The 26,520-nt window shown below is 36.7% G+C and overlaps 2 protein-coding genes and 1 non-coding gene across 3 annotated transcripts; 1 reads left to right on the top strand and 2 right to left on the bottom strand.

Moving 5' to 3' along the window:
- The first annotated feature begins 1,567 nt into the window (after positions 1-1,567).
- On the top strand, positions 1,568-5,141 carry LOC110797790 (serine/threonine-protein kinase-like protein ACR4). The gene has a single exon (XM_022002905.2). The coding sequence runs from the start codon at positions 2,120-2,122 to the stop codon at positions 4,874-4,876; it is 2,757 nt and encodes a 918-aa protein (XP_021858597.2). The 5' UTR covers positions 1,568-2,119; the 3' UTR covers positions 4,877-5,141.
- Positions 5,142-5,526: 385 nt separating this feature from the next.
- LOC110797796 (uncharacterized) lies at positions 5,527-7,293 on the bottom strand. The gene is made up of 2 exons (XM_022002919.2): positions 7,071-7,293; positions 5,527-6,817 (listed from the first exon to the last, which is right to left on the bottom strand). The coding sequence occupies exon 2, from the start codon at positions 6,796-6,798 to the stop codon at positions 6,037-6,039; it is 762 nt and encodes a 253-aa protein (XP_021858611.2). The 5' UTR covers positions 6,799-6,817; positions 7,071-7,293; the 3' UTR covers positions 5,527-6,036.
- Positions 7,294-10,824: 3,531 nt separating this feature from the next.
- TRNAT-UGU (transfer RNA threonine (anticodon UGU)) lies at positions 10,825-10,896 on the bottom strand. Its single transcript has one exon. It is a non-coding gene; the product is annotated as a tRNA-Thr (tRNA).
- Between the last annotated feature and the right edge of the window lie 15,624 nt (positions 10,897-26,520).

Here is a 26,520-nt window from a genome sequence, read left to right as displayed (position 1 = left end):
CTCAATAATCCTCAGTACCCTCAAACTAACGAGTCAATCATTAGCTTATCAAAACTACCTTCATTCTCTCACCTCCAATGTCTCCAATACAGGACACCCACCCAAAACACTAGAAATCAATTCCTCGTTCATTTTTGTTTTGGATGCGGTCAGTAGCTTCAATGAATTCCAATTAATTATTCCCTCACTAGTAAATTTACAGCAACAAGTAACAAATTCCACCAAATGATCAATCTATTTGTTTGGGGGATTAGATCTCTGTTTTCTGCTTTCTCGGAATTAATCAAGATCAAATATTTTAGCATCCCTTTTAATATATTTTGTTAATTTTTATTGTAGATGTATATAAAGAACCCACCTTTTTCAATCCCAAAACCATATAACCATCTTTCAAATTTCAAGCTAAAACATGGGTTAAATTGCTCTGTTATGATGAAATGTGTAGGGTGAAAAAGCAAATGAAAAGGCTAAGGAAGTTGAAAAGGCTAAGTCAAAATCAAAAGAAGCTATTTTAAATCTTTTATACACATGTAAATTGATTTCCCTTTATTTAAAATCAGTTTTATTATTATTTAATTGAACTTAACGGAAAATGTAACGGTGTTAATAAAAATAGCTTATTCCATACACTTTAAGGGACTAAACTGCTCCTTTTGAAACTTGAGGGACTAAACTGCTCCTTTTAGCAAAGTTTAGGGACCTTTAGACCTGTTTACTCCTAAAATATTCGTAATACACTTAAAAACAGGGGGAAATTGGAATATTTCCTATAGAAAGTTAAGAAATACTCCATTATTTAGAAGAGAATTTCAACAATTACATTCCAATGGATATTTTTAGAAGAATTGTTAGTCCTAAGACAAATAAAACATCTACTTTTCTCCCTCTAAATTATTTTGTAAATGAAAAATAAATACGAAGTACAATACTTATTTAAAAATGGATGGAGTAAATAATGATACTCCCTATACATGAGAATAGAAGGTTTTCCTCCCAATTTAAACCTGAAAACTGATAGAGTATAAAACTAATCTTGGGGCTTCAACCATCAGCTTAGTTTTATACTCTATCACGCCCCCTCACACGAAAACTCTTTGGGCTTGAAGTGTGGATGCAGTATATGTCTCATCATTTGATAGAGTATAAAACTAATCTTGGGGCTTCAACCATCAGCTTAAGCTTTTGGTTGAGTTGATCCCTTGACATGGTATCAGAGCCAACGTGACGCAAAGGTCACGGGTTCAAATCTCATCCACCCCTCCTTGCAAAGTGGAATATTTCGCACTAGGTATGATGAGGCCTATGCTGCATCCACACTTCAAGCCCAAAGAACTTTCGTGTGAGGAAGCGTGATAGAGTATAAAACCATCGGTTTAAACTTTTGGTTGAAGCCCAAGATTAGTTTTATACTCTATAAAAAAAACAATTAAATTTTTTAATTCAAAAAGCCCATGTGTGCAGGAATCTAGGCAAAAATCAATCAAAATTTCTCCCCCAAAATAAATTGCTTTTGCATTAACTCCCTCATTTAATGACTTCACCTACACCCCCTGCCCGTTTTGAGAACCTGCATTGCTCTCTCATTTATGACTCTCTTTCTCTCTCTTCTTTCTCTCACTTCTTCTGTGGCAGCAAATTCATACTTCTCTCTAATTCTTGTGAATTCTTTTCCAGCAAACAAGTAAGTAGTACACAAGGTAGGTGCAAAAATTTACATCTTTCTGGGTAAATAAATGGTGTATTGATCATCATGAACTCCATTAAAGCTCTGTTTTTTACACTTTTTGATCCAAAAAGGTGAAAACTTTCATCAACCCACTTTGCAAATCCAATCTTTCACACTTGCACTGTTAAAATTTAACCATTTCAGTGTTAAAAAGCGCAAAAAATGAAGTTCTGAAACTGGGGTTTTGTGAAATTTGCACCATTTTGAGCTTCTGTTCTTCGAGGAATGGGCAAAAAAGGCAGCATCTATACTGGGGTTTTCTACTCTTGAGGTAAAATTTTATCATGCTGTCAAAATTTGGAATTTGGTTTGTTGCTTAAGACACAAGATTGTTGCTGGGGCTGGGGTTTTTGGCTTTGGAATGCCGGATTTTGTGACTTAGCTTGTTGTATAATGGGACCCACCAGGTGTTTGATAAGATGTTTGTGTTCTTCGGTATTGAAATATGCAGCAAAATTTCTGGTATTTGCTGTAGTTTATTCAGATATTTGGTTATTAGTTTCTGGTTTAGGTTCAATGTCTTCAATTGCTGTTTCATATGGTGAAAGTGGTCCTGTTTTTTGTGGGTTGAAATCAGATGGGTCTCATGTTGCAGCCTGTTATGGTGCAAATGCAGCTATACTATATGGGACTCCGACACATCTCAGTTTTCTAGGTTTAGTTGGGGGTGATGGGTTTGTGTGTGGACTACTTATGGACTCATATCAACCTTACTGTTGGGGGAATAGTGGGTTTGTTCAAATGGGTGTTCCTCAACCCATGAACATGGGCGCTCGATATGTTGAAATTAGTGCTGGTGATAATCATTTATGTGGTTTGAGGACACCCTTGACAGGAGATCTTAGGAACACTTCTTTGGTTGATTGTTGGGGTTATAACATGACTTCAAATTATGTTTTTGATGGGCAAATTAAGTCCATTTCCTCTGGTGCTGAATTTAATTGTGGGTTATTTGCTGAAAATCGAACTGTATTTTGCTGGGGTGATGAGACTAGTAGCCGAGTATTTAGCCTGCTTCCTAAGAATTTGAAGTTTCAAATGATTGCAGCTGGTGGATATCATGTTTGTGGCATTTTAGAAGGGGTGGATTCTAGGGCCTTTTGTTGGGGGAGTAACTTAAACATTGTAGAGGAGATCTCAGCTGATTCAGGAACAAGCAGTGTGGATAAACCTCCAAAAGATTCAATGCTTTCTGTTGCTGGTGGAAGGTTCCATGCTTGTGGGATTAGGGGTTTGGATCGCGGTGTGCTTTGTTGGGGTTTTATCATGCATAAAGGTAGTCCAGCTCCAAAAGATGCCAAAGTTTACACCATTGTTGCTGGTGACTATTTTGATTGTGGAATACTCATTGAAAAATCTCTTTCACCCATGTGTTGGGGATATGGGTTTCCCGCCTCTCTTCCAGTCGCAGTCTCTCCTGGACCATGCAAGCCTGCACCCTGCACTTCTGGTTACTATGAGTTCAAATCAGGCCAAGCAACCTGCAAAAACTCAAATTATCATATATGTTTGCCTTGTTTGAATACTTGTCCCAATGAAATGTATCTTAAAGGCGGATGTACTCAACAATCTGACATACAGTCATGTGCATATAACTGTTCAAGTTGTGTGTCATCTGATTGTTTCTCTAATTGTTCCTCCAATGCTAGTTCAGGTAGTTTTCGTGGAAAGAAAAATGTGAAATTTTGGGCAATTCAGCTTCCTGTCATAGTGGCAGAGGTTGTTTTTGCTGTCTTCTTGGCTATACTAGTGTCTTTATTGGCAATCTTATATGTTCGATACAAGCTTCGAAACTGTCAATGCTCAGAAAGCAGGATTTGGATATCAAAGAAAAATGGAGGAAACAATGGATCTTCAAGAGATAACCAGAAGATAAGGCCTGAGATGGAGGAGCTAAAGATCAGAAGAGCTAAAGTTTTCTCCTACGAAGACCTTGAGAAAGCCACCAGTGGATTCAAAGAGGAGTCAATAGTTGGTAGGGGAAGTTTCTCATGTGTCTTCAAAGGAGTCTTGAAAGATGGAACAACAGTAGCTGTCAAGAGAGCTATAATGACTTCTGATCAAAAGAAGAACTCAAAGGAGTTTCACACAGAACTTGATTTGCTATCAAGATTGAACCATGCTCATCTCCTCAATCTACTAGGATACTGTGAAGAAGGAGGAGAAAGACTTCTGGTTTATGAATACATGGCTCATGGGTCTTTACACCAACACATCCATGCGAAAGACAAGTCATTAAAGGAGCAATTAGATTGGGTTCGGAGAGTCACCATCGCTGTCCAAGCATCACGAGGAATTGAATACTTGCATGGGTATGCTTGTCCTCCTGTGATACACCGTGATATAAAGTCATCGAACATTCTCATCGATGAAGAGCACAATGCACGAGTGGCTGATTTTGGACTCTCTCTCCTCGGCCCTGCAGACAGCAGTTCCCCTTTAGCTGAGCTCCCAGCAGGAACTCTCGGGTATCTTGACCCTGAATACTACAGACTTCACTACCTAACTACTAAATCTGATGTGTACAGCTTTGGTGTTTTGCTCTTGGAAATACTTAGTGGTAGAAAGGCTATAGATATGCAGTTTGAAGAAGGGAATATAGTTGAATGGGCAGTTCCTCTGATAAAAGCAGGAGACATGCCATCACTTTTGGATCCTATCCTGAAACCTCCCTTGGAAATGGAAGCTCTCAGAAGAATTGCGAATGTGGCTTGTAAATGTGTAAGAATGAGAGGGAAAGATAGACCGTCAATGGATAAAGTCACGACAGCTTTAGAACGAGCTCTTGCTCTTCTTATGGGTACCCCGTGTAGCGAGCAGCCTATACTACCAACAGAGGTAGTTTTAGGAAGCAGCAGAATGCATAAGAAATCATCCCAAAGATCTTCAAACCCTTCAGATACCGATGTAGGGTCAGCTGAGGATCCACGGTTTGAGTTTAGAGCTCCGTCATGGATTACATTTCCAAGTGTCACTTCTTCTCAGAGAAGAAAATCTTCTGTTTCTGAAGCTGATGTTGAAAATGCAAAGAATGCCGAGTCCAAAACTGTTGGCAGTGGAAGAAATGGTGCAGAGGGATTAAATAGTTTGGAAGAAGAGATTGGTCCTGCTTCTCCACAGGAAAGTTTGTTCCTCAAGCATAATTTCTAGGATTGATGACCAGATTTAGGGGAGAGTTCGGTTAATTGTTCTTGCATAACTATGATGATTTTATCCAATTTTTTTAAAGATGTAAAGAAGAAAGGGGGAGCCTTGTGTAATTTTTTTTAGAAAAAATGTTACTCCTATTAGATTTCATAAATGCTTGCCCTACTCGCAGATTCAACTGTAGTTGAGCATTTGAACCTATTAGCTGTATTCATAACCTGTATTGTTCAGTTCCTTACTAATAGGAAGCATAGTTTTGTTACTCTAATCTTAATTTTTTTTCTCTAATTAAACTTATTGCTTGTAAAAATCTTCTTAATGATTTTTTTTTTTGTTTTTGGAAATCTTCTTTAATGACTTAATTAAGAGCATTCTGATGTTTCACTGGTAAAGGAGCTAAGCACACCAATACCACCTGCAATTTATGCATTTCTGTTGCCAGTGATTCTGTTTGTATTGCGTACAGAAACAATAATGAAATCCATATTGTTTATTGATATATTCTACTACAGTATTCACCAAACACCAGTTAAATTTATCAAAGCAAGTTCTTTTGTTTATCAGAATGCAAGTTGATATTAACTTGCACATATGGGGAATGGTGGTAATCAATCTCAAATTAGTAAAATTGGTCTCAAAACACTACAGCTGTCTTAACGGAAGAAAGGTGAAGTAAAACTAGCAAGAAAATACTACGTAGTACATTAATCAATTCCCTTAATTATGCTGCAACAAGTTTGTACATAAAGCAAGGAATTCAGGATTCTAGATTCCCCAACATTCTCAATTTTTGATACAAGCAAGCTACTGTTTTTCGCACAGTTCTCTTTCCGAAGAATACAGCTTCTGAAAAAGTCAGTTGGAATCACAAAAGCATGATCAATAACAGCACCAATGTTGCAAATCCGTTGTTGGTTCTGTAAGTTAAGGCAACTCAACTCACTTGTACTCCTTTAACCCTTCCCTTCATAGCCAACATGGTATTTGCAGAGATTATCGCTCATCACTGAACCAACCCAAACAATTTGTCATGGAAATTCCAAATTATAAATCTTCCTTGATCATTTAGCTGATACAAGAGCTATTTACAAATGAATGCAGTCTAGGCAACCATGTAGTAGTTGCAACTTGCAAGTTGTTCTACCCGGAAATTGATGAATGGATCACTTAGAGCTAGCATTTCCATTCCCTGAGAACGACAAGAGTGAAAATCTGGAGAAAACAGAAGTAGGATTTCCTCTGTTAGCTGCTGCCTTCTTAATCTGTACTTCACTATCAGGATCGCGCCAGAATTTAATAACATGAAGACTCTCTTCCTCTGTCGAACGTTGAACAATAATCTTAGATGCATACCCCTTTCTCCTCATCAAACCACACAACTCCAAAGGCTTATTAGCAGCAAGAGTAAGCATATACAACCACCCTTTCTCAGACAAAAGTTTATCAGCAACAGGCAATATCCTATCTATCACACTCCTCCCATCCTCTCCTCCTGCCCATGAAGCAACAATCCCACCTTGCCCCACTTCATCCTCAGGGGTCGGAACATACGGGGGATTCACAACCACCACATCCACTAACCCCGCAAGGCGATCCTCCAACCCCGAGGCAATGTCCATGTTCATCACCTCGGCGTGAACCCCATGAGCCTTTAATGTCTCAGAGGTTACTGCTACTGCATCTGGGTTAATATCAGTTGCAAAATAATGAATCCCATTATTAGTTTCTTGCTCCAACATTAGGGCTAATGATGTGATCACATAGCCACTACCACAACCTATTTCTAAACACAATGAGGGTTGATGTTTTAGCAAATTCGCTCGATCAGAAAGAAGGGCATCTACAAGTGCAAATGAATCATCACAGGGTTCATAAACTTCTGGGTGAGACGCAACAAGGCGAATATCGGCGATTTTTGAGGGCATGATCACAAATTAATTTCACCTGTTATTCAACAATAGGCAAAATTTGTCGAATTATATTCACGAATGTACAATGGTATTTTGAATTAAATCAACATCAAAACAGTTGAACAGAAATTGGCAATGATTTTATCAACATCAAAAGGATTCAACAAAAACTGGCAATGATTTAAGACCTAGAAAAGAAAAAGGGTGTGATTTTAATCCTAATTAACAACCAAAATCAGCATTCAAATACAAAATTAGAAAACGCGACAAGTTTCAAGAGAGATTACCTGCTAATGATTGTTGAACTTGGTGAAAAATAAAAAAACCCAAAAAACAGTGAAGAGAGAAAATCAGAGAGGGCGATGGTTAGGTTTAAAAGTTTTAACCAGTTGGGACTTGTGGCCGTCGTCTACTGGATCATTTAGATCTTGGTAAATATAATCACTCCGCATGATAACAAATAATTAAAAAAATTCAATCGGCACGATAAAAAAAAAAAAAAAAATCACTCCGCACAAGAAAAAAAGAAAGATAAAAAAAAAAAACTCACTCCGTCTTTCTTTCTTCTAAATTTGCCCTACATTAATTTTACAAATTAGTTTGTGTCCTGAGGTTTTTACTTTGAATATAATTAGCGCAAACCATAAAGATCATATCAAAAGAAAATACTCCCTCCGTCTTTTTTTTGTTCTTTACGTTTGGTATTTTTCACGCGTTTTAATAATTAATTAATTTACATCGAGATTTCTCAATTTTTTTTATTTAAACAAGAGAAATTACGTTTATTTATAATGTTTTCACTTTTATCAAAATTCTGATATTGGGAAATGAAAAAAATTTAATGTCCCCGTAGGAAAGTGTGAGAGACTAAATGACCAATTGAATTTAATTGGTTAAAATAATAGTTGGACACAAATTTTGATAGAATATTAAGTCATTTATGTGATAATATAAAAGAAAATGTAAAGAACATTTTGAAATACCCAAAACGAAAAACGTAAAGAACAAAAAGAGACGGAGGAAGTAAAATAAGTATATTTTAAACCAAGTTAGATGTATTTGAGTTGAGTATGAAAGCGGGGGCCCTTTAATAACATGAATGCAATGGCAGAGCCGCACCAACATCACAGTTCGCTGGCTCCCACCTCCCCAAATCATTTCAAACTCAATTTCGACGGATCGCGCAAAAGCTCCTCAGCTGCGGCAGGGTTCATCATCAGGGACCATATGGGCCAACACTTAAAGGCCTCGACTTCAAATCTCGGCAACTCACAAGTCTACATGGCGGAAGCCCTCACTCTCCACAAAGGTATTCAAGAAGCAATTCATCTTCAAATCAAGAACTTACTTATAGAAGGGGACAACCTTTTGGTCATAAATACAGTTAAGGGAATATGGGCAACACCATGGAAACTTGACAACATTATTAAAGATATCAAAGACCTGCTCTCTCATCACTTTGACACCTGGGTCATCTCCCACATCTACAGAGAAGCTAATCAGGCGGCAGACTGGATAGCTAATGTCGGTCATTTGATTCAAAACACTATGTATATTGATCCGGGGACTAGCCCCACTTTATCTTCTATTGTCTCTAACGATTACTTAGGAGTTACCCACGTGCGGCGGGCCTCCTAATGTACTTCTTCTTACCTCTCAAAAAAAAAAAATGGCAGAGCCGCTCCTCTCTCTCTCTCTCTCTCCTTTTTCTCTCTTCTCTCCTATTTTAGGGTTTTAGTTTTCTTTGCCGTTTAGGCCGGAAATATTCTAATTTCTTCGGATATTAGACTATTTCCGACCCTTATTCTTGTTTTTCATTGTTTTCTCCCTATGTATTGTCTTGTTTTGTTTTTTCGGTTGATTTGTTCCCAATTTATTCTTGGGTTGTTCCCAATTTATTTGGGTTTTTCCTAGAGTTTTCTAGGTTCTTGATTCTCATCCATGGATGAGAATTTTTTTAGGGTTTCAATAATTGGGAATGAGATTTGGATTCGTACAGGTTTAGGGTTTATCATCAACTCGTCAATCAGAACAATTCGGGCGCATATTGCGAAAGGCTCTACTTGGAAAGATGCGAAAACATCGAAAATCACTGCTCGCGTTAAGCTAGAAGTGGTGGAGTACGAGATGTGCTTTAGGATGCAGAATAGTAATTGTTTTGATTGTAATGGTTATGTATTTTCTTTGAATCTGTCGTATGCAGATCTATTTTGTTATTGTAGATGCCGTATGGCGGATTATTAATGAAATTGTTCTTCCCCGTCAAAAAAAAAAAGAGTTGAGTATGAAAAGCACAAGTAAATTATAACTAAGATGACAAGACTTTTATGATTTTACTCATTTTTACTGTCATTAAAAAGGTTTACAACTGAGTGGATGACGTGACATGTTTCTAAATCATAAAGGTATCACATATCTATTACTATATACTAAAAGAGACACCAGGAATGACACGTGTCATTTCCTGGTGCGATTTTTTCCCGCCAAAATATTTTTTAAATTTTTTACTTTAAAATAAATAAATTACATTACGTTTTTTTAGGAAACTAAGATAAAAATATATTTTAATTACCATAGATGTGTACTGCATAATATATTATTGGAGGAAAGCTAAATCAATATTATTTTTTTCCTTTATGATATAATTTATTTATGTATTAACTTTTTAATCTAATAAGAAATATAAAAAATATTGATAAATGAACTTCTAATGTTAGTCTACTATTAATAATATAATACATGGTAACTGATAAGTAAGAATGTTAATTAAAATAATAATACATGGTAAGTAGACTAACATATAAGTTTATTTATCAAGATTTTACTCAATTCAAAATATGTTGTATTTGACTAACTCGGTTATGCTCGGGTCTTTTCGAAAATTAGTCTTGAGTCATTCGGGTGTGGTTAACGTTGTTAGATCGTTCTACATACAAGTAAACGAATATAATTTTTAACTTTGTATAGTAATATGCAAATTTAGTTCGTTTGAATATTTTTTTTACACAACTTTGAATTTATACCTTTTCATATATCCTTTTTACTTTCATGTTTTCCTAATATCACAAGTCTTTTAGTTACTATTAAAATAATAAATTGCTTTAGTAGTAGCCGTGCGTTGCATGGGCCCCTAAACTAGTTCTCTCTTAGCTTACACCCGTGAGCCGAGGGAATCTAAACTTGAATTTTATGTCATACTAGATTAGATCCTGTGCATGCACGAGTTTTGATCAACTTTTTGACAAAATGTTTAAATGAATTTCCCACAAATTATTGCATAATTATTACATTTTGAACATATTAATTTAATTTATTCATCTAATATATGTACTCCCTCCGTCCTAGATTAGTTGTTACACTTTTCTTTTTCGTCTGTCCCAGATTAGTTGTTATACTTCTAAATTAGGAATGACCCCACAATTATTATATTATCTCTCCCTTTCACTAATATTTTTTTGTTCCCACACCCTCTCTCATTCAATTAAAAAATACCCAGGTCACTAACTCCTATCACATCTACTTTTTTAATAAAATAACAATTGATAACCAAACAACCATTTATCACCTGAAACTTTGTCCAAAAGTAAGTGTAACAACTAATCTGAGACGGAGGAAGTAGTTTATATGTGTAATATGTTAATTTGACCAACATATTGAGTTAATTTATTTTCCATTATTAATGTACCGATTAGACTAAAATATTATCAGAAAATATTTAGAAAATATTATTACGTGGTATCTATTATTTTCATAATTTATAAACTAATATTTTTTTCTATATTTAAATTGTTTAGAAAAGAGGCTAGGGAATAAAAATTAAAATAAAATAGATACACTTTTTAGAAAAATAAATTTTGGCTGAAATTTTTTACAACATGAAGTGACATACTGTAATAGATTTTGTGTATTTTAGAAGGGGGCGGGGGAGATTTGTGTATGTATCCCGTTTCAACAAATACGGAGTAGTTAGTGAAAAAAAAATACGGAGTAAAAAAAACAAGACAGATGGACATCAAAAGACTGAAAATGGGAAAAAAAAAGTGCCCTCACGCAGGATCGAACTACGGACCTTCAGTTTACAAGACTGACGCTCTACCACTGAGCTATAAGGGCTTTGATGTTCATAAGATTGTTTATTCTGAATAAGTAAACCACTTCTTGTTACAAGCATCTTACAAAACCAATGTCTCCCATTAACCGTTTACTGTTTTATTCTCGCGGTTATCACTTTTCATAGAAATAAAAATTGCCCTATTTGCTACACATTATAAGATTTCTTTTAATTTTTACAAAGACTAACTAAACAAAATTATTGGAAATTAGAAAAGCAAATTAAGTCTTGTGAGTTGTGATGCTCCAGTTGCAAGATTATGAGCTCGATCCACCCGCTTCCGTTCCACTTTGAGAACGCTGCACCAGGACAAAACCTTACCAAGGGTCTTAATTTCTTCTAGCGTCCAACGAATCTGCATGTCCTGGGAATCCTCCTCCACAAGCATTTGCACCAACTGAAAATCAGTAAGAATCGTAACATTCTACATGCTATAAGTTTGTCATAGTGAAAAATGTCATCTTTGCTGCACATTGTTCATCAAGGAACTCGGGCTGGAACAATAAAAAAAAAATGCCCCTCATGTATATGTAAAAATGCGAATAAGCAAAAATATTCATTCACTATCGCTTGTGTAATCTGTAACACCCCAACAATTCCCATTTTCTAAAATAACCTCTTTTTAAATATAACTGTAGGGAATTATCAAAGTATTATCGCCCGTGTGAAAACGTTACGGCTTATTCAGAATTTTGCAGCGGAAAACATGAAACTAACTTTTAGGTTCATAAATAATCTATTACATATTAGGTCCAAACCAATTAACTGAATTAAGGAAATACGAATAGTACGACAAATTTCAAAACCAAGTTAACAAATTAAATCACTTAATTAAACGAATAGAACTACAAGCTCTCTAATCCCGATCCCAATGATGCATCATCTTCAAACCTGTAGATGGGCAACGCTCATTGATCCTTAGAGACTGCTCACCAAAGATGGGTCATCACAGGATCAATAAGGCATAGCCATGATCAACACACACAAACAAAGCACGTAATCAGCAAAGCTGAGTACTACATACTAAAACAACAACAATCCTAGCATGATACTATCAAACCCACAACCCTAACATGATACTAATAAATATAAGTAAGGACAGACAAAACATAATAATTTGACGATTATACTTGACTAGACTAAGCTAGACTTAATAACCATAATATCATTTTAGTTGAAATAGACAATGGACCGAGTTGACCATCCAGAAGTCTTCACTAAGGAAGACGAGGTACGGGCGCGACTCCGTAACCTCAGTGACCTGCGATATCGAGGAACGTTTAAATAAAAATAGGACACGGTGATCAATCCGGTCCCAGAAAAGGCCATGGGCTACCACCATGAACCCCAACTCCTGTTTGTCCGTCACTTCAGACGTGCACAGTCTAAAGCTATTGCTATTCAGTTTCACTTTACATGATTTACAAATTGAGACTCCGTTATGACTCAACCATTACATAAGACAGACAATTCACATTTGTTCACAACTGTTTTTATCTTGGAATTAAGTAAGTGATCATAAAAGCATCAATCAAGACTCATTCCAACTTAACCAACCTTTCCTTTAACCATGAGCAACCCTGTATATGGGCATAAAGTTTCAACTTACTAAACAAGGTCCTCCGCCCTTATAAAGTAGTGAAAAGATAGAAAGGGAACAACAACCAATTGATCCAACCCAATCATATAGAATAATCTAGTGTTCCCAACCAACATGTTTGTATCAAACATCCATACTAACATGTTACAGTTCTTATAGTGCAAAATAAGTTCAATAAGTTTGTCCAACAGTATTAAACATGCACATTCAATATAACCCAGTTCGTCCATAATATCAACATCACCAAGTTCAACAATAATATCAACATAACCAAGTTCAACAACAAGATTCAACATGGTTTCAACAATTAGCACACATTCCAAGCACACAAGTATGTACGTACCTTGTGTAAACAAACTGATAGGCCACCTTAACACTTTCAAAAGTCGCCTAAAGAGAATTCTCCGCCTAAAACAACCAACAAATATCCCCAATCAACTTCTAATCATTCACAACTATACTAACACATTCTAACTACATCCTAAACATATTTAGAACTTTTCTCCAATAACAAAACTTGAATATTTGATTTCCTAGCATAACAATTATTGAATTAAAGATTGAAATTCGTTGAAAACTCTTTGCAAATATCATACTTAAATTTTCAGCAATATAAATTCGTTTACAAACTTCCCAAAACCAACTTATCATGCTTAGAACATAAAAATAATAGTTTCAATAATTCATACTCATTCTACCATGATTTAAAACCATTAAAACATTAAAATTCATGCCTTAAATAATTCAAATTCTTGTTTCAATCGAATTATGTAATCTGAAATTTGATAATTTAATTATGCAAACAAGTAAGTCTTAAATTCGTAATTAAATCATAAAATCATAAACTTAACTCAAGAAAAATATAAATTGAATTAATAAAACGTAATTAAATAATTAAATTAGCTTAGGGTTTAAAAGGAATTAACCAAAAGAAGAGGAAGAGTGGGCGGCCGGCGGTCCGGGGACGGCGGCGCGGCAGCGGCTGGGTTGATGGTTGTCGTCGACGTGGCTGGGTCGTGCGATGGCTGTGCAACAGCAGGAACACAATTGAGGAGAGCAAGAAATACAGAGAAAAAGAACGAACGAAGGAAGGACAAGAGAGGCGGTTACCGGGAAATATAATGCGATAGACCGGCGGCGCGAGTAGGTGGCGGCTAGGAACAGGCGACAGGGCTGGTTGTTGCGTGCACTGGTGGTGCTTCGCAAGAAAAACAAAGAGTTAGTGAGTGAGGAGAGAAAGACGACGAAAGAGAGAAAGAAACACGAGGGGGAGAGAAAGAGAGTTACCGGCGGTGATGGTTGTCCGGTGGCTGGGCAGAAGCGGCGGACGAAGGGAGGAGAGAAAACTGCAGGGAGGATGCTGTACGTGGAGTTGAAGGAGGGAGAGGAGGCTTGATTTTTCTTTTTACGTGAATTTGTTTTGGGTGAGGGTTTGAGTTCTTTTGGGTTTTAATGGTTGGGCTTTTCAAGTGGGCTAGGAGTAGAATTAAGAATTTAGGATTTGCTTTCTAGTTCCAATAGAACGTGATTCCAAAATCCTAATTCGTTTTAACGTAAAAGTCAAAATCAATTTGATTTCATAAATCATTTAAAATATTCAAAATGTAATAACATAATTATATTTTAATTACATATTCATTTCTAAAATTCGTAAATTACATTTAAATATATTAAATATACGTTAAAATATATAAATAGAATATAATAAAATTACGGGGGATTACAATCTACCCCTCTTAAAAGAAGTTTCGTCCCGAAACTTGGCACGAAAATTCACATATTTTTCCAAACTTTTCAACTTATTCTAATTGTAGAAGTACTTTGTGCCACTCTTGTGCACTCTTTTGCCAACTAAGAGTTACTTGCAATACCCAAGAACACAATTTTCTTATGCGGAGAATCTATTTACTTGCATCAACATGTAAAGGTTGCTAAAATAAGCATGAAATGCATAAAATATCATAAAAATAGGTAAAAAGCGCGAATTTCTATCGCATTCTACCCCCCTTAAAGAAAACGAGTTACGCCCTCGTAACTCACCTCAGAAAATAACTCCGGATACTTGATCTTCATTTCAGCTTCGGCTTCCCACGTGGCCTCTTCGTACTCGTGGTTCGACCAAAGCACTTTCACTATGCTGACGTCCTTATTGCGTGTACTACGCACTTTTCTATCAAGGATTTTCACAGGCCTTTCTTCGTATGTGAGGCTACTATCAATCTGGATTCTCTCAGGCTCTAAGATATGACGCTCGTCATGGATATAGCGCTTTAGTTGGGAAATGTGAAACACGTCGTGCATCTTTTCGAACTCCATTGGCAAGGCTAACTTGTATGCTACTTTCCCTATTCGTTGCAGAATCTCATATGGGCCTACATACTTGGCACTTAGCTTGCCCTTCTTCCCAAATCTCATCACACCCTTGGTTGGTGATACTTTCAGGAACACTTTATCACCTACTGCAAATTCATCATCTCTTCTTTTCAAATCAGCATAACTCTTTTGCCTATCCTGGGCAGCTTGAATTCTAGCCTGAATTATTTTCACATTCTTGACAGTCTCTTCAATGAATTCCGTTCCCAAGACTAAATTTTCACTGAAATCATTCCAGCAGGTGGGACTTCTACATTTTCTCCCATATAGTGCCTCAAAAGGTGCCATCTTAATGCTTGCGTGGTAGCTATTGTTGTATGAAAATTCGATCAAGTCTAGATGGTCTTCCCAACTACCCTTAAAGTCAATTGCACAAGCCCTCAACATATCTTCCATAGTCTGGTTAGTTCTCTCAGTCTGACCATCGGTTGCAGGGTGGAAAGCAGTGCTCATTTTCAAAGTTGTCCCAAGGTTCAACTGGACTTTTTGCCAAAATTTCGAGAGGAATCTTGAGTCACGGTCTGAGATAATATCGGTTGGGACCCCATGCAACCTCACCACATGCTTAATGTATGTCCTTGCAAGCTGTTTCTTTTTCCAAGTCTCTTTAATCGGAATAAACACGGCTGATTTTGTTAGACGATCCACAATCACCCAAATGGTATCATTTCCGTTCTTTGATCTAGGCAAGGCAGTAACAAAATCCATAGAAATGGAATCCCACTTCCATCCAGGCACTTCTAAAGGTTGAACTTTCCCCATGGGTCTTTTGTGGTCTATTTTGACTTTCTGACAGGTTAGGCATCTAGACACAAACTCAGCAACTTCCCGTTTCATATTAGGCCACCAATAGATTTGTTTCAGGTCTTTGTACAACTTGTCACCCCCAGGGTGCACAGAATATGGAGTATTATGCCCCTCGTCCATAAGACGTCTCTTGAGTTCTTCACACTTTTGTGGTACGCACCATCTCCCTTTGAACCTCAAACTACCATCTTCATGAATCTTGAAATCCACTTCTTTCCCTTGACCCATCTTTTCTTTGATTCTCTCTAGGCACTCATCCCCAGCTTGACTTTCTCTAATCTCCTCGAATATAGACAACCCCAATGATAATGCACTCAGTTTTGCTTTGGTTTCCCCAGGGTTTACTATTTCCAGGCTAAGTCTCTGCATGTCTCGACACAACTCTTCAGGCACTATCAAGACATTCATACTATGGCTAGATTTCCTACTCAATGCATCGGCAACTACGTTTGCTTTCCCCTCATGGTACTGGATGTTCAAATCATAGTCCTTGATCAACTCTAACCATCTTCTTTGTCTCATGTTGAGATCTTTCTGGGTGAAAATGTATTTTAGGCTTTTGTGGTCTGTGAAGATCTTACATGTTGCCCCATAGAGGTAATGTCTCCAAATTTTCAAAGCGAAAACAATCGCAGCTAGCTCTAGATCGTGGGTAGGGTAATTAGCCTCATATGGTTTTAATTGACGCGACGCATACGCAATCACCTTCCCATTTTGCTGTAATACACACCCCAACCCATTCTTCGACGCATCACTATATACCTCAAACCCTTCATTCCCATCAGGCAAGGTTAAAACAGGTGCTGAGGTTAAACGTTCTTTGAGGATTTGGAAGGCTTCCTCACATTTTTCGCTCCACTCAAATTTTGATTCTTTCTTCATTAAGTTGGTCGTGGGTTTTGCTATTTTTGAGAAATCTCTCACAAATCTCCTATAATACCCAGCTAGACCTAAGAAACTCCGAATATCAGACACATTCTTCGGGGTAGGCCACTCACTCACAGCTTGAATCTTGGCAGGATCCACAGAGACTCCTTCCTTTGACACATAATGCCCCAAAAATGCTACCTTTTCCAGACGGAACTCGCACTTAGAGAACTTTGCATACAACTGGTTCTTCCTAAGCGTCTCCAAGATAACCCTCAAATGTTCGTCATGTTCCTTTTCATTCCTCGAATAGATCAGAATATCATCAATGAATACCACCACAAACTTATCTAGGAACTCATGGAAAATCCTATTCATCAGATCCATAAAGATGGCGGGTGCATTGGTTAACCCAAAAGGCATTACTGTAAACTCATAATGACCATAACGAGTCCTAAATGCAGTCTTAGGAATGTCTTTTTCAGCTACCCTCAATTGGTGATATCCCGAACGCAAATCAATCTTTGAGAATACACTTGCCCCGTTCAACTGGTCAAACAGGTCATCTATCCTAGGCAAAGGATATTTGTTTTTGATTGTTACGTTGTTCAACTCCCTATAATCAATACATAGCCGCATACTCCCATCTTTCTTTTTGACAAACAATACTGGAGCTCCCCACGGTGATGCACTAGGCCTAATGTACCCCTTGTCGAACAAATCCTGCAATTGTGTCTTTAACTCACTCATTTCTGGGGGTGCCATCCTATAAGGTGCTTTGGATATAGGTGCAGTTCCGGGATTTAACTCTATGGTAAATTCAAGGGTTCTAGCCGGTGGCATACCCGGGATCTCATCCGGAAATACATCTACAAATTCTCTTACGACTGGGACATCCTCTATCTCTACCCCAACTTTCTTACTCACATCTTGGACACTACAGAAAAATAGTTCACACCCTTTATTGACCAGTTTCCTCACTTGTAATGCGGAGATCACCCCAAAGTTCCTAGACTTCCCAAAACGTCTATATGATATTGATTTCCCAGTAGGGTTCTTTAGGCTTACTTTCTGAATCTCGCAATCTATCCTGGCCTTGTATAAGCTTAGCCAATCCATCCCCAGAATCACATCTAGGTCCCCCAAACTAAATTCTATCAAATTAGATGGAAAAGTGCAATCTTTTATCTTCAAAGGCAAGTTCTTAAATAGTTTCGCACACCTTATTGTTGCACCATTAGGCATACTAACAGGTAAATCAATTGCCTCAAAATCTACTAACTTCAAATTTTTAACAATAGAGGTCGAAATAAAAGAATATGTTGCCCCTGAATCAAACAATGTTTTAACAGGTAAGGAGTTGATAGAGAAAGTACCCGAAACTACGTCTGCAGAACGTTCAGCTTCATTTCTACTCATTACGAACAGCTTTCCGGGAGTCTTGTTGTTATTGTTGCTTCCATTGGCAGGTTTGTTTTGGTTTCCCTGGTTGTTTGGTGCCCCAGCAGGCTTCGAACTTTGGTTCCCCGAATGGTTAAACCCTGGTTTCCATGGGTTACTACTCCCAACACTATTTTGCTCTCTCTTCTGTTTTGTGAAGCATTCAAACTCCCTATGTCCCTTCTTATGACAATAGTTGCAAATTACCAATTCCCCCTTACAATCCTTCCCAGGGTGGTTGTTGTTGCACCTCTTGCAGTGGTACACTCTGACAGTTTGGTTTCTGTTGTTATAGTTATTTCCCTGGTTGTTTCTTCCCTGGAAATTACCATTACCATTACCATTACCACTACCATTACCATTCCCATTTCCATTTCTATTCCTTTTGAAGTTCCCCTGACTTCCCCCAGCATTAAACTCTTTCCTTTTATCCCCAACAACAATATTCTTTTTGTCTCTCCTGGTCTGAAGGCCGTAGATATGAGCATCTCTCCCATAAACAATGTCTAAGGACGTAAAGGTTTCCCCGCCTAATCCCAGTTGGATCTCATCGGTTAACCCTTGCTCAAACCTCTGAGCCTTTAGTTCCTCAGTAGCTACCACCTCAAGTGAAAACCTCGACAAAGCTATAAACTTACTGTAGTATTCAGCAATGGTCATATTCCCCATCCTAAGGTTGATAAATTCCTGGGCTTTCTGCTTCCTCATAAAAGGAGGATAAAACTTCCCCCTCAAAGCAACAATAAAAGAATCCCAATTGAATCCCTCAGCAGCGCTTAGTCTAGTCCCATTTTCCCTCCACCAAAGGTCGGCCTCATCTTTCAAGTAGAGGACAGCTTGGCCTACTTTCATATGCTCAGGACAGTTTACCGCACCAAATAGTTTCTCAAATTCCCTGATCCAGTTTTCAAGGAAGGTGGGGTCTGCCTGCCCCTTAAAGTATGGTGGTTTAACTTTCGCAAGCCTTTCAAACATGTCCCCTGCAGAATCGGGACGCTCAGTTCTTTCCTGGGTTAGTTTTTCCGCCAAGAGGCGAATAGCAGCAGCTAGGTCACTATTATTGGCCATCCTAGAGCGCGACCTGAAATTTATATGCTCTAATTCAGGTTCAAAACTTTACTTACATTATCCTCTAGCAATGCAATATCACATTAACATTCAAAATGCACACGAAATGAACAATCATGCAAAACATTCAACTGAGAGACAAGGAATAACTTCAATCATCGCGAATAATAAGTTAGAATAAAAGAAGAAAACATTCCCCTTGCGTGCCCGTAATACTCTGATCTTTAGATAGTCAATAATCTAACTTTTATTCCTCAGAAGAATGTCAATAACAATCCTAAATATTAACACACACCTGTTCTCAAAATAAAGTAAAAAGGTTCTACGATATAAACATAAACTATGGTTGGGCGGATTGTCCAACATTTTTCTCACACACAACTAAATATGTAAGCAAAGCTAAAGGGAAACATCATCAGACTTGTCCTTTGACTCGCTATAACCTTCTAGGGTGAATAGCTCATATTTAAGTTCATCATCGTCATCCATATCAAAATAATAAGCTTCTTTTCTTGGCCTAGAGGATCTTCGTAGACCTTGAAGTTGATGATTAGCTTCCTCTGGCTCAGGCTCAGGTTCAGGTTCATGTTCGGGCTCAAACTCAAACTCAGGTTCAACCTCTAATTCATGTTCGAACTCAAACTCAAATTCTTGTTCGAACTCAAACCCAAATTCATGCTCAAACTCAGGCTCCGAATCGCTTTCAGGTCTCAAAACAGCTTGATAAATATCGACCCTAGTTTGCCCTCTAGCACGATCAAATTCACGAAGGGCTTCATCATCACTATCAGGTTCTCCTGCTCTTAAAACTCGACGCAGAACAAGTTCATGGCTGGTGTAACTGTTAATGTCAGACTCGTAATCCATTTCATTTTCATCATCGCTTAGAATAATAGGGTTAGAGTTGCTCCCTATTCTATTTCCTTCCATGCCAGACATGATTAGAGATCTATAACAATTAAACATAGTTTCTATGTTAGTAATTAGTACTCTCACTTACCGTATGATCCCACAATACACAATGAGTAAGAATGTATATCAATCGCAAAGCATAGGAAAGACACGACAGTTAGCAGGTAGAGAAATTACAATCATGTAAACATAATGCAGACACAATGATTCTATTCTATATGCCCTTTCCTATACTACCCAACTTTCAAAATAATCATAGTATATCAAACATTGAAGCATAAAAGAATAAAACAAGAATGATTTATAAGAATTGGATGGATTAAAAGAATAATTATAAAAGGATAAATAATTAAATTTTTTTTTTTTTTTTTTTTTTTTTTTTTTTTTACGGTACTGTAGCAGCAGCAGCAGTAAATTTTTTTTTTTTTTTTTTTTTTTTGAAATATTAATTTGAATTTCAAAAGAATCGAAATACATTAATTCGCATAACCAAAAACGTATTTCAAAGCACGATTCAAGAGTCAATATTAAAATAAATTCAAACATTTCTAGCTAATAACTTTAAATTTATTCACTAGTGCGAAATTACTTTTACGTAACTAATTAGTTGGTTAGGCGCCTAAGATATAAAAGGTAGACACGAAATGTCAGTAAAACCTTTAGCTCTGATACCACTTTGTAACACCCCAACAATTCCCATTTTCTAAAATAACCTCTTTTTAAATATAACTGTAGGGAATTATCAAAGTATTATCGCCCGTGTGAAAACGTTACGGCTTATTCAGAATTTTGCAGCGGAAAACATGAAACTAACTTTTAGGTTCATAAATAATCTATTACATATTAGGTCCAAACCAATTAACTGAATTAAGGAAATACGAATAGTACGACAAATTTCAAAACCAAGTTAACAAATTAAATCACTTAATTAAACGAATAGAACTACAAGCTCTCTAATCCCGATCCCAATGATGCATCATCTTCAAACCTGTAGATGGGCAACGCTCATTGATCCTTAGAGACTGCTCACCAAAGATGGGTCATCACAGGATCAATAAGGCATAGCCATGATCAACACACACAAACAAAGCACGTAATCAGCAAAGCTGAGTACTACATACTAAAACAACAACAATCCTAGCATGATACTATCAAACCCACAACCCTAACATGATACTAATAAATATAAGTAAGGACAGACAAAACATAATAATTTGACGATTATACTTGACTAGACTAAGCTAGACTTAATAACCATAATATCATTTTAGTTGAAATAGACAATGGACCGAGTTGACCATCCAGAAGTCTTCACTAAGGAAGACGAGGTACGGGCGCGACTCCGTAACCTCAGTGACCTGCGATATCGAGGAACGTTTAAATAAAAATAGGACACGGTGATCAATCCGGTCCCAGAAAAGGCCATGGGCTACCACCATGAACCCCAACTCCTGTTTGTCCGTCACTTCAGACGTGCACAGTCTAAAGCTATTGCTATTCAGTTTCACTTTACATGATTTACAAATTGAGACTCCGTTATGACTCAACCATTACATAAGACAGACAATTCACATTTGTTCACAACTGTTTTTGCCCTTATAAAGTAGTGAAAAGATAGAAAGGGAACAACAACCAATTGATCCAACCCAATCATATAGAATAATCTAGTGTTCCCAACCAACATGTTTGTATCAAACATCCATACTAACATGTTACAGTTCTTATAGTGCAAAATAAGTTCAATAAGTTTGTCCAACAGTATTAAACATGCACATTCAATATAACCCAGTTCGTCCATAATATCAACATCACCAAGTTCAACAATAATATCAACATAACCAAGTTCAACAACAAGATTCAACATGGTTTCAACAATTAGCACACATTCCAAGCACACAAGTATGTACGTACCTTGTGTAAACAAACTGATAGGCCACCTTAACACTTTCAAAAGTCGCCTAAAGAGAATTCTCCGCCTAAAACAACCAACAAATATCCCCAATCAACTTCTAATCATTCACAACTATACTAACACATTCTAACTACATCCTAAACATATTTAGAACTTTTCTCCAATAACAAAACTTGAATATTTGATTTCCTAGCATAACAATTATTGAATTAAAGATTGAAATTCGTTGAAAACTCTTTGCAAATATCATACTTAAATTTTCAGCAATATAAATTCGTTTACAAACTTCCCAAAACCAACTTATCATGCTTAGAACATAAAAATAATAGTTTCAATAATTCATACTCATTCTACCATGATTTAAAACCATTAAAACATTAAAATTCATGCCTTAAATAATTCAAATTCTTGTTTCAATCGAATTATGTAATCTGAAATTTGATAATTTAATTATGCAAACAAGTAAGTCTTAAATTCGTAATTAAATCATAAAATCATAAACTTAACTCAAGAAAAATATAAATTGAATTAATAAAACGTAATTAAATAATTAAATTAGCTTAGGGTTTAAAAGGAATTAACCAAAAGAAGAGGAAGAGTGGGCGGCCGGCGGTCCGGGGACGGCGGCGCGGCAGCGGCTGGGTTGATGGTTGTCGTCGACGTGGCTGGGTCGTGCGATGGCTGTGCAACAGCAGGAACACAATTGAGGAGAGCAAGAAATACAGAGAAAAAGAACGAACGAAGGAAGGACAAGAGAGGCGGTTACCGGGAAATATAATGCGATAGACCGGCGGCGCGAGTAGGTGGCGGCTAGGAACAGGCGACAGGGCTGGTTGTTGCGTGCACTGGTGGTGCTTCGCAAGAAAAACAAAGAGTTAGTGAGTGAGGAGAGAAAGACGACGAAAGAGAGAAAGAAACACGAGGGGGAGAGAAAGAGAGTTACCGGCGGTGATGGTTGTCCGGTGGCTGGGCAGAAGCGGCGGACGAAGGGAGGAGAGAAAACTGCAGGGAGGATGTTGTACGTGGAGTTGAAGGAGGGAGAGGAGGCTTGATTTTTCTTTTTACGTGAATTTGTTTTGGGTGAGGGTTTGAGTTCTTTTGGGTTTTAATGGTTGGGCTTTTCAAGTGGGCTAGGAGTAGAATTAAGAATTTAGGATTTGCTTTCTAGTTCCAATAGAACGTGATTCCAAAATCCTAATTCGTTTTAACGTAAAAGTCAAAATCAATTTGATTTCATAAATCATTTAAAATATTCAAAATGTAATAACATAATTATATTTTAATTACATATTCATTTCTAAAATTCGTAAATTACATTTAAATATATTAAATATACGTTAAAATATATAAATAGAATATAATAAAATTACGGGGGATTACATAATCCCCCATAATTTTATACATTTTATTAATATATTTTAACGTATTGTTAATTATATTTAAATATAATTTACGAATTTTAGAAATAAAAATGTAATTAACGAATATTTATTTTTATACTTTTAAATATTTCAACGGTTTGTGAAATTAAAATAATTTTAGAATTTGATGTTGAAAAGAATTTGAATTACGAAAACACGATTGAAATTAGAAAACAATCTTAAGCGGTGTTGAATTCAAATACCAAACTTAATTCTAATCCTAGCCCAAATTAGCAAAGCCCAAAATAAGTAAACCCACATCCCTTACCCATATTCCAAATTCATGTAAAACTCTCAATCCTCTCCTCTCCTTCACGTGAAAAGAAAAGCAGAAAACCCTCAAACCCTCTTCAAGAATTCACGTGAACTCTCACACCTTAGTGCTCTCCTTGTCGCCGCCGTCCAGCCACCCACGCTGGACCACCGTCGTCCCTCGCCAGCCGCCGGTAATCCCCCTTCTCCTTCTCTCTCTCTTCGTGCTCCTTCTTTTCTTTTTATGGATTTTTCGTCCTCCCTCACCATTGCTTCCCTCTTGTTTAAGTTTCGCGCAGCCAAGTCGTGAGCCTCCCTCGCCGCCAACCGTCGTCGCCGCGAAAGGTCGCCGTCGTTGCACGGTAGTTCGCCCATCCTCCCTTCTCTTTTTGTCTTTCGTTCTCTTTCTTTTTCTATTTCGTTCGTGGCACTCATTCGTGCCCTGTTTATGCCGACAGCAACCGCCGCCCACCAGTCGCAACCACCAACCCAGCAGCTGCCGCGCCGCCGTGCCCCGGACCGCCGGCCGCCCACTCTCTTCTCTTTAGTTGGTTGTTTTTCTTAAACCCTGAGTTATTTAAATGTTTAATTAAGTTTATTAATTTAATTTATGTCTCTTGAATTAAACTTATGATTTTTATGATTAAGTTATGAAATTTCAGATTATATGTTGTTGAAATTAATTTAATTATTTTCAGATTTATTAACTACGTTTAATTTAGGGTCTTAATGAAGTTTTATTAATTTAATTCATGCTCCTTGAATGTAAATTATAAGTTATCATGATTAAATTATATTTTCATATTATATATTATGTTTAAATAATAAATTTAATTTTCAGATTATGTAATTGAATTGAAATAAGGAATTTAATTATTAAAGCATGAATTTTTAAGGTTTTAATATTCTAAAATCATAATAGAATGATTATATATTATTAAAGCTACTATTTTTATGATTTTAAGAACGTTGATTATGTTTTGTGTACGTTTGAAATAATTTTATATTGCTGGAAATTTTAAAAGGGATGTTTTATTGGAGTTTAGAACGATTTGGGATCATTAGTTTAATAGTTATTATGCTTGGAGGTTATTTAGTTAAGTTTCGATATTGGGGATGGTTCAAAATATGTTTAGGATGTATTTGGAATACTTTAGTATTGCTGTAAATTGTTGGAAATTGATTGGGGAATTTTATTGGTTGTTTTTAGGCGGAGAATTCTTTGTGGGCGACTTTTGAATTCGTTAAAGTGGCCTATCAGTTTGTTTACACAAGGTACGTACATACCTGTGTGCTTGGATGTGTGTTGTATTGAGAATATGATGAATGTATTTATGAACTTGTTTATGTTGGAATTTCATGTTCAATGTCGTTGAATTAATGCGTTGAGCATAGAACTTTATTTATAAGAATTGAATCATGTTAGCATGGAATATTGATGCAAGCATGTTGGTTTTGGGGAACTTTATATTATTTAATATTGGTTTAGGTCTTTATTGATCGTTGTTCCTCTTTAGATTTTCACTACTTTATAAGGGCCGAGGACCTTGTTTGGTAGTTGAACCTTATACCTAATAAAGGTTTTTAAATATGGATAAAGGAAGGATTAAAATAGTTGGAATTGGCTCTTGGTTGAATGTTGTGATCACTGGTTTAATTCAAAGATAAAAGAAGTTGTGTTTACTTGTTGAATATAATATTTATGTTTGATGAGTCATAACCAAGTATTAAAAGTTAAGTCATGTAAAGTGAAAATGAGTAGCAATAGCTTTAGACTGTGCACGTCTAAAGTGACGGACAATCAGGAGTTGGGGTCATGGGTAGCCTATGGATTTTTCTGGGGCCGGATTGATCACCGGTTCTATTTTTATTTAAAAAGTCCCTCGATATCGCAGGTCATTGGGGTTTACGGAGTCGCGCCCGTACCTCGTCTTCCTTAGTGAAGAAGAAGAAGTTTTTAGTAGACAACTCAGTCCATTGACTATTTCAATTAAAATAATGTTAATGATACAAAGGTCTAGTTCGGTCAAGTATAGTCTTCAAGTCAATATATCTTGATTATCCTTGCTTATGTTTTATTTAGTACCATGTTAGGATTGTTCGTTTAATAGAATCATGTTAGGATTATTATTGATTTAGTATGTAGTACTCAGCTTTGCTGATTACGTGCTTTTGCTTGTGCATGTTGATCATGGCTATGCCTTATTGATCCTGTGATGACCCAATCTTTGGTGAGCATTCTCTAAGGATCAATAAGCATTGTCTATCTGCAGGTTTGAAGATGTTGCATCATTGGGATCGGGAATAGAGAGCTTGTATTTAGTTTTGATTTGCTAAGTTAACTTGGGTTTGTTTAATTGGACTTTAAACTTGTTAGTTGATCTTATTTTCGTTGATTGGTTTTGGGATTAACTATGTAATCGATTATTTATAAACCTAAAGTTAGTTTTATGTTTTCCGCTGCAAAATTCTGAATAAGCCGTTACGTTTTCACACGGGCGATAATGCCTTGATAATTCTCTACGTTTTATATCAAAATGTTGTTTTAGAAAAGAGAGAATTGTCAGGGTGTTACAGCTTGTTGTTCATATGGCCCTGTTTGGTTAATAGCGGATTGAAGAGCTTTTAGCGGATTAGAGCACTATTAGAGGTTTGACCACTTTAATCCGCTAATTCACGTGTTTGGTTGTAAGCGGATTTAAATAGCGGTTTGATCCCAAAACTCTAATTTCAAAAAAGCTGCATATATGAGCTTTTACACTTAGAGGATTGTTGAATGGACACTAAAAGACAACTTTGCCCCCAACCTTTATATATTATGTTCCTCAGCCCTCATCTATGATTTTTTCCTTCCATAAGCAGGATTTATGCTGCAACTTTTTTTGGGTGCAAATTACAAATTGCAATTAATTAGACATACTACAATAAAAAAGTATTAATTCAAAGAAACAGAAAAATGCCCACCTAGAAAATG

Source organism: Spinacia oleracea, chromosome 3 (assembly GCF_020520425.1).
Source record: "Spinacia oleracea cultivar Varoflay chromosome 3, BTI_SOV_V1, whole genome shotgun sequence".
In the NCBI taxonomy this organism is placed as follows: domain Eukaryota; kingdom Viridiplantae; phylum Streptophyta; class Magnoliopsida; order Caryophyllales; family Amaranthaceae; genus Spinacia; species Spinacia oleracea.
This window is presented reverse-complemented; position numbering and strand designations above follow the sequence as displayed.

Bases quoted from the DNA above. Each gene is read 5' to 3' on its own strand.
- LOC110797790 (XM_022002905.2), top strand. From the start codon at position 2,120: ATGGGACCCACCAGGTGTTTGATAAGATGTTTGTGTTCTTCGGTATTG.
- LOC110797796 (XM_022002919.2), bottom strand. From the start codon at position 6,798: ATGCCCTCAAAAATCGCCGATATTCGCCTTGTTGCGTCTCACCCAGAA.